This window comes from Hippoglossus stenolepis, chromosome 13, assembly GCF_022539355.2.
Source record: "Hippoglossus stenolepis isolate QCI-W04-F060 chromosome 13, HSTE1.2, whole genome shotgun sequence".
NCBI classification, from domain to species: Eukaryota; Metazoa; Chordata; class Actinopteri; order Pleuronectiformes; family Pleuronectidae; genus Hippoglossus; species Hippoglossus stenolepis.
The window spans coordinates 14,282-21,674 of record NC_061495.1 but is presented as its reverse complement, the minus strand read 5'-3'; the positions used below and the strand labels follow the sequence as shown (position 1 = coordinate 21,674).

General features: G+C 45.4%; 1 protein-coding gene across 6 annotated transcripts in view; it reads right to left on the bottom strand.

The window, feature by feature from the left end:
• LOC118120114 (abl interactor 2-like) overlaps nt 1-3,627 on the bottom strand; it is an 882,953-nt gene extending 879,326 nt beyond the window's left edge. For all 6 annotated transcript variants that reach the window (XM_047342553.1, XM_035174821.2, XM_047342556.1 and 3 more), the window contains exon 1: nt 3,434-3,627. In XM_047342553.1, the coding sequence (XP_047198509.1) occupies nt 3,434-3,550 (117 nt within the window). In that variant the 5' untranslated portion in view covers nt 3,551-3,627. The remainder of the gene's footprint in view (nt 1-3,433) is intronic.
• Between the last annotated feature and the right edge of the window lie 3,766 nt (nt 3,628-7,393).

The window sequence follows — 7,393 nt, the reverse complement described above, 5'->3', positions numbered from 1 at the left end:
CACACACACACACACACACAGCTGCTGTTGTTTTTCTTCTCAATTCAAACTAAATATATGAAACTCTACATGAATCAGATTCTGCTCTGATTCCTCTGACCTGGTTTTAAATGTGTTATAATGTTAGAAAATATAATGTTAACAGACCATCAAACTCAAATCACAAGCTCTGACCACTGAAATAGAATCAGTTCATCTTTGAGTCCAAGTCACAACAGGTCACACCCAGTGTTAGAATCACACTCATGTGACCTTCGACCCCCACATTGTTACCAGTTCATCTTTGAGTCCAAGTTAACATTTACACTAAATTTAGAGAAGTTCCTTCAAAGCTTTCTTGAGATATCGTGTTCACAAGATTCGGACGATTGGACCAGAAAGACACGAGGCCTCCGGCCACTAGGTGTCCCCAGCGCGGAGACACACACACACACCAATTCAACATTTAGAGTGGAAACAGCAACATCTGAACTAGAATGAGGCCGATGGTGATATATAGACAATATTATCCTCTAAAAAACATACGATACCAATCTATCAGATGATTTATTTATTTTTCAATAAACTATTTAACAGTGATTGATGTTATCTTTTATTTTTACAGTTTAACCATAAACTTTATTCTAAATAACTATAAATAAAAACACAAATATATAGAACTTCAATGAAGAAAACATACTTATTTCTGATGTAAAATCTAAACATATACTTTTCTCTATTTCCTAATTTGTAAAATAAAAGAAAACTGCAGAATAAAATTATTAAAAATGAATGTTTGAGAGAATTAATTCTGATGAACAGAACGTCTCCTGCAGACCAGCGTGTGTGTGTGTGTGTGTGTGTGTGTGTGTGTGTGTGTGTGTGTGTGTGTGTTAGACACTTCATAAGAGCCTGATACAACTGAACCACTCGTCCAACCACAGCGCTGATTCACCGTACAAGGACCAGACCCACACAACAAATCCTAAGATTTACATCCGACTGGTTTACAGAACAGAACCACTGGATTTATTGATAATCAGTCGATGGTTTAAGAAACATTCACCAGTTCCTAATGTGACGATTCACTGTAAAGGCTCAACATTAGATTCCTAAACTCTGCGTTCATTTCCCCGTTTTGTTCACATCTTATAAAAAATTATAGATGTGGGTGAAACAGCAGTACCACCGGAAATAATAGGGGGCAGTGTAGCTCATAGTTCAAGTGCGATAACCACAGGAAACGAGCAAGACATTTGAACAATGGTGGAACAATAAGGTGGAACACTTCGAGGAGAGACTCGGTGAAATGGACCAAAGTTTAGAACGAATCCAAATAACCACGTCAAGGACACACGAGCAGTGACGGCTCTATTGTTTGAAACCGATAAAGCGTTTTTCTTTGTGTCATGTATTAATCAAAGGCTTAACGTGACCTGGCCCCAGGCATCGTTACAGGAGCATGGGGGCCACGGCTCCAGGGACACCACAAATACACACAAAACCACAAAGAGACACACAACTATTTAGTTTTTGAGCTTGTGCTTCCGGAGTCGATGAGTCAACTAATGTTTCTGAGCGCGGACAAAGAATTCAGGAGCTTTGTGCTCAGCACATTCTGAGGAGTTTTAGTTCGAGGGAAGTGAATTTGAAGCTTTTTAAGATTTTTCTCTCACTGCTGGAAAGAGCTGAAGACGTCGGCTCGCACACGTTATCAGCTGCCAGGACTCAGATCACAAACCTGCAGACGCCTCCGCAGGAGCTGTTCCTGGCACTGGAGGCGGAGGCTGGAAACCAATCGCCATGGTTTCCAACTCTAAACACACGCAGGAGCAGGTCCCGCCTCCTGCAGCCGCGCCATGTGTTTTCACTGAGCAGCGGGAGGCGGAGTTACAGTACGACAATGACTGGTAGCAGCTGTGGGAGGAGTCTGCACATGCTCAGTGTCTTCGAGGTTTAAATCTCGAGTTGTGTTTTATGAAAAATAAATGTTGACTCATGGATGAAAACATTCGCCTGATTTTCCTGCTTCAGTTCACATCACGTTCATCTTTTCCTTTGATTTACTTATGTAAATAATACAAACTGAGGAGATATTTGATCTGATCTGATTTATTTTCCAGTTTAAGACTCTGACTGTAAAACGCAGCTTCAGTTTGTGTACAAAGCGACAGCGGACAGTGGAGGTGTGGGTGGTGTTACATCAGACAACGTGGGCTCTAACACAGAGACACAGTCAGAGAAATATTTAACCAGGAATCAGATCTCAACATTTTAAACTCAAGTTAACATGAAGGTATTTCCTTTATAATCAAAACGCTTCAAAAGACAATGAATCAATTAATCTATTTTTTTCATTAATCTACAAAAATGGTGAAAGATTTCTGATGTCTTAAATGGACAAAATAAATAAAATGAAACTTCAACGACATGAAGGAATTCCAGAGTCAGAATTACTGGAAACATGACAACATAATGTCTTCAACCACAGGGTGTCGCTGGTGTGGAGGAATTAAACATTTAATTTAAAGACTTAAAATACATTTATATTAAATCAGAAATATTCTGCATCAGCCAATAAAAATCCATATCCATCTCTCGAACACACACACACAGATACAAACATCATATGAGATGATTTCTGCTTTTCTAAACTATGACGGAAATTTATCACAAAACAAAAAATGTATAAATCAAGAAAATGATTGACGGATTAATCAACAATGAAAATCATGATTATGTGCAGCAGGTGTTGAATTCACACTTTAATTTGATACATTTCACGTGTCAATCACGTAAAACATGGGGATTCATTCTGCTCCGAGCGTTGAAGTGGTTTTCATGTAGAGAAAAAACTAAATCTATGATTTCACCTTCAGAGTTTTTAATGCTTTCACTCAAACAGCCTCTGCTTGTGCTCGAACTGTGCTCTTGCACTTTGGACAGATTCCCAGCTTCTCCTCTTTCAGAGGAAATGTGTGAAAGCAGCAACATGTCTGAGAGAAAGCAGTTTGAGCACAACGACACGTGAAGAAAGAGAGAAAAATTATTATTCAAATTTGATAATAAACGACTTCACTTAAAGCGCCTCAGAAAAAGCTGCGGGTTTGATTCCCTGTTGTGTCCCACAGCACATGAACAAGAGTTTCACTGAAGAACAAGAATCTCTTTCATTTATCATCATTTATCAATGAAATCATTCTGACATCATCAACTTTTACAACTTGAACAGACGAGTTTCACCTGAACAGCTGATGTCAAAGTTACATTTGTAATTGAAGTATTTGAGTAGTTGATGAGCTTCACAGATTGTAATTGAGTTGTAATTAGTTTAATTAGTTTCTTCTTCTTCTTCTACTATCAGTTCACGGAGCTTCATTCCATCAGTCCGCCCGCCCCCCGCTGCTGTTTCCCGGCATGCCCCGGGGCTCGGCCCCGCTCACTGAGCTCGTACCTGGACATAATTGTTCTCGCAGTATTCAGCGACCGTCAGCAGGTTGTTGAATCCGTCCAGCAGAGCTGTTCTCCCCGCAGGGATCTCCACCTCCAGCAGCATCTGCAGCTCCGCCATCTTTACCGCTGCTGAGGGCGAGCAGCGCGTCCACAGAGCAATACGAGGGCGAGCAGCGCGTCCACACTGCTGCTGCTGAGGGGCGAGCAGCGCGTCCACAGAGCAATACGAGGGCGAGCAGCGCGTCCACTACTACTGCTGAGGGGACGAGCAGCGCGTCCACAGAGCAATACGAGGGCGAGCAGCGCGTCCACACTACCGCTGCTGAGGGGACGAGCAGCGCGTCCACAGAGCAATACGAGGGCGAGCAGCGCGTCCACACTACCGCTGCTGAGTGGACGAGCAGCGCGTCCACAGAGCAATACGAGGGCGAGCAGCGCGTCCACACTACCGCTGCTGAGTGGACGAGCAGCGCGTCCACAGAGCAATACGAGGGCGAGCAGCGCGTCCACACTACCGCTGCTGAGTGGACGAGCAGCGCGTCCACAGAGCAATACGAGGGCGAGCAGCGCGTCCACACTACCGCTGCTGCTTCAGGGACGGTGGGAAACTATCACATCGTTAATATAAAACAGTTAGTGACAGAAAACAGACGAAAACTTTGATTAAAAAAACATTATAATGAGATAAAGGTCGAAATTATAATTTCATTGTCGTGATCTTTTTATGATCAACATTTGGTTTTTATCTTCTTTTTTCTCTGACAAGCTTCTAAATGTTTGAGACTAAAGTTAAAATAAATTTTATTTGTTTAGTTTTCTCCACCTCTGTTGACGTCCACCCGATTCACCTGATCCACCTGATTCACCTGATCCACCTGATCCACCCGATTCACCTGATCCACCTGGATTCACCTGATTCACCTGATCCACCTGATTCACTGATTCACCTGATTCACTGATCCACCTGATTCACCTGATTCACCTGATCCACCTGATTCACCTGATTCACCTGATTCACCTGATTCACCCGATTCACCTGATTCACCTGATTCACCTGGATTCACCTGATCCACCTGATTCACCTGATTCACCTGATCCACCTGATTCACCTGATTCACCTGATCCACCTGATTCACCTGATTCACCCGATTCACTGATCCACCTGATTCACCTGATTCACCTGATCCACCTGATCCACCTGATTCACCTGATTCACCTGATCCACCTGATTCACCTGATCCACCTGATTCACCTGATTCACCTGATTCACCTGATCCACCTGATTCACCTGATTCACCTGATTCACCCGATTCACTGATCCACCCGATTCACCCGATCCACCTGATTCACCTGATCCACCCGATTCACTGATTCACCCGATTCACTGATCCACCTGATTCACCTGATTCACCCGATTCACTGATTCACCTGATTCACCCGATTCACTGATCCACCTGATCCACCCGATTCACCTGATTCACCGATTCACCCGATTCACTGATTCACCCGATTCTCTGATTCACCTGATTCACCCGATTCACCCGATTCACTGATTCACCGATTCACCCGATTCACCCGATTCACCCGATCCACCTGATCCACCTGATTCACCTGATCCACCTGATTCACCTGATTCACCTGATTCACCTGATCCACCTGATTCACCTGATTCACCCGATTCACTGATCCACCCGATTCACCCGATCCACCTGATTCACCTGATCCACCCGATTCACTGATTCACCCGATTCACTGATCCACCTGATTCACCTGATTCACCCGATTCACTGATTCACCTGATTCACCCGATTCACTGATCCACCTGATCCACCCGATTCACCTGATTCACCCGATTCACCCGATTCACTGATTCACCCGATTCTCTGATTCACCTGATTCACCTGATCCACCCGATTCACTGATTCACCCGATTCACCGATCCACCCGATTCTCTGATCCACCCGATTCACCCGATTCACCCGATTCACTGATTCACCCGATTCTCTGATCCACCTGATCCACCCGATTCACCCGATTCACTGATTCTCTGATTCACCTGATCCACCTGATTCACCTGATTCACCTGATCCACCTGATTCACCCGATTCACTGATTCACCTGATTCACCCGATTCACTGATTCACCTGATTCACCTGATTCTCTGATTCACCTGATCCACCTGATTCACCCGATTCACTGATTCACCTGATTCTCTGATTCACCTGATTCTCTGATTCACCTGATTCTCTGATTCACCCGATTCACCCGATTCACCTGATCCACCTGGATTCACCTGATCCACCCGATTCACTGATTCACCTGATTCACCCGATTCACCTGATTCACCCGATCCACCCGATCCACCCGATTCACCTGATTCACCTGATTCACCCGATTCACCTGATCCACCCGATTCACCTGATTCACCTGATTCACCTGATTCACCCGATTCACCTGATCCACCCGATTCACCCGATTCACCTGATTCACCCGATCCACCCGATTCACCTGATTCACCTGATTCACCCGATCCACCCGATTCACCTGATTCACCCGATTCACCTGATTCACCCGATTCACCCGATCCACCTGATTCACCTGATTCACCTGATCCACCCGATTCACCTGATTCACCTGATTCACCTGATCCACCCGATTCACCTGATTCACCTGATTCACCTGATTCACCCGATTCACCCGATTCACCTGATTCACCTGATTCACCCGATCCACCCGATTCACCTGATCCACCCGATTCACCTGATTCACCCGATCCACCCGATCCACCTGGATTCACCTGATCCACCCGATTCACCTGATCCACCCGATTAATTCGATCCACCCGATTCACTGATTCACCTGATTCTCTGATTCACCTGATCCACCTGGATTCACCTGATTCACCTGATTCACCTGATTCACCTGATTCTCTGATTCACCTGATTCACCTGATTCTCTGATTCACCTGATCCACCTGATTCTCTGATTCACCTGATCCACCCGATTCACCCGATTCACCCGATCCACCTGATTCACCTGATTCACCCGATCCACCCGATTCACCCGATTCACCCGATCCACCTGATTCACCTGATCCACCCGATTCACTGATTCACCTGATCCACCCGATTACCTGATCCACCTGATTCACCTGATCCACCCGATTCACCCGATTCACCCGATTCTCTGATTCTCTGATTCACCCGATTCACCTGATCCACCCGATTCACCTGATCCACCCGATTCACCTGATTCACCTGATTCTCTGATTCTCTGATTCACCCGATTCACCTGATTCACCTGATTCTCTGATTCTCTGATTCACCCGATTCACCTGATTCACCTGATCCACCGATTCTCTGATTCACCCGATTCACCCGATTCACCCGATTCACCTGATTCACCTGATCCACCCGATTCTCTGATTCACCTGATTCACCGATTCACCTGATTCACCTGGATTCACCTGATTCTCTGATTCACCTGATTCACCTGATTCACCTGATTCACCCGATTCACCTGATTCACCTGGATTCACCTGATTCACCTGGATTCACCCGATTCACCTGATTCACCTGATTCACCTGATCCACCTGATTCACCTGATTCACCCGATTCACCTGATTCACCTGGATTCACCTGATTCACCTGATCCACCTGATCCACCTGATTCACCTGATCCACCTGATTCTCTGATTCATCTGATCCACCTGATTCACCTGATCCACCTGATCCACCTGGATTCACCTGATCCACCTGATTCACCTGATCCACCTGATCCACCTGATCCACCCGATTCACCCGATTCACCTGATCCACCCGATTCACCCGATTCACCTGATCCACCTGATTCTCTGATCCACCTGGATCCACCTGATTCACCTGATTCTCTGATTCACCCGATCCACCTGATTCACCTGGATCCACCTGATTCACCTGATCCACCTGATCCACCTGGATT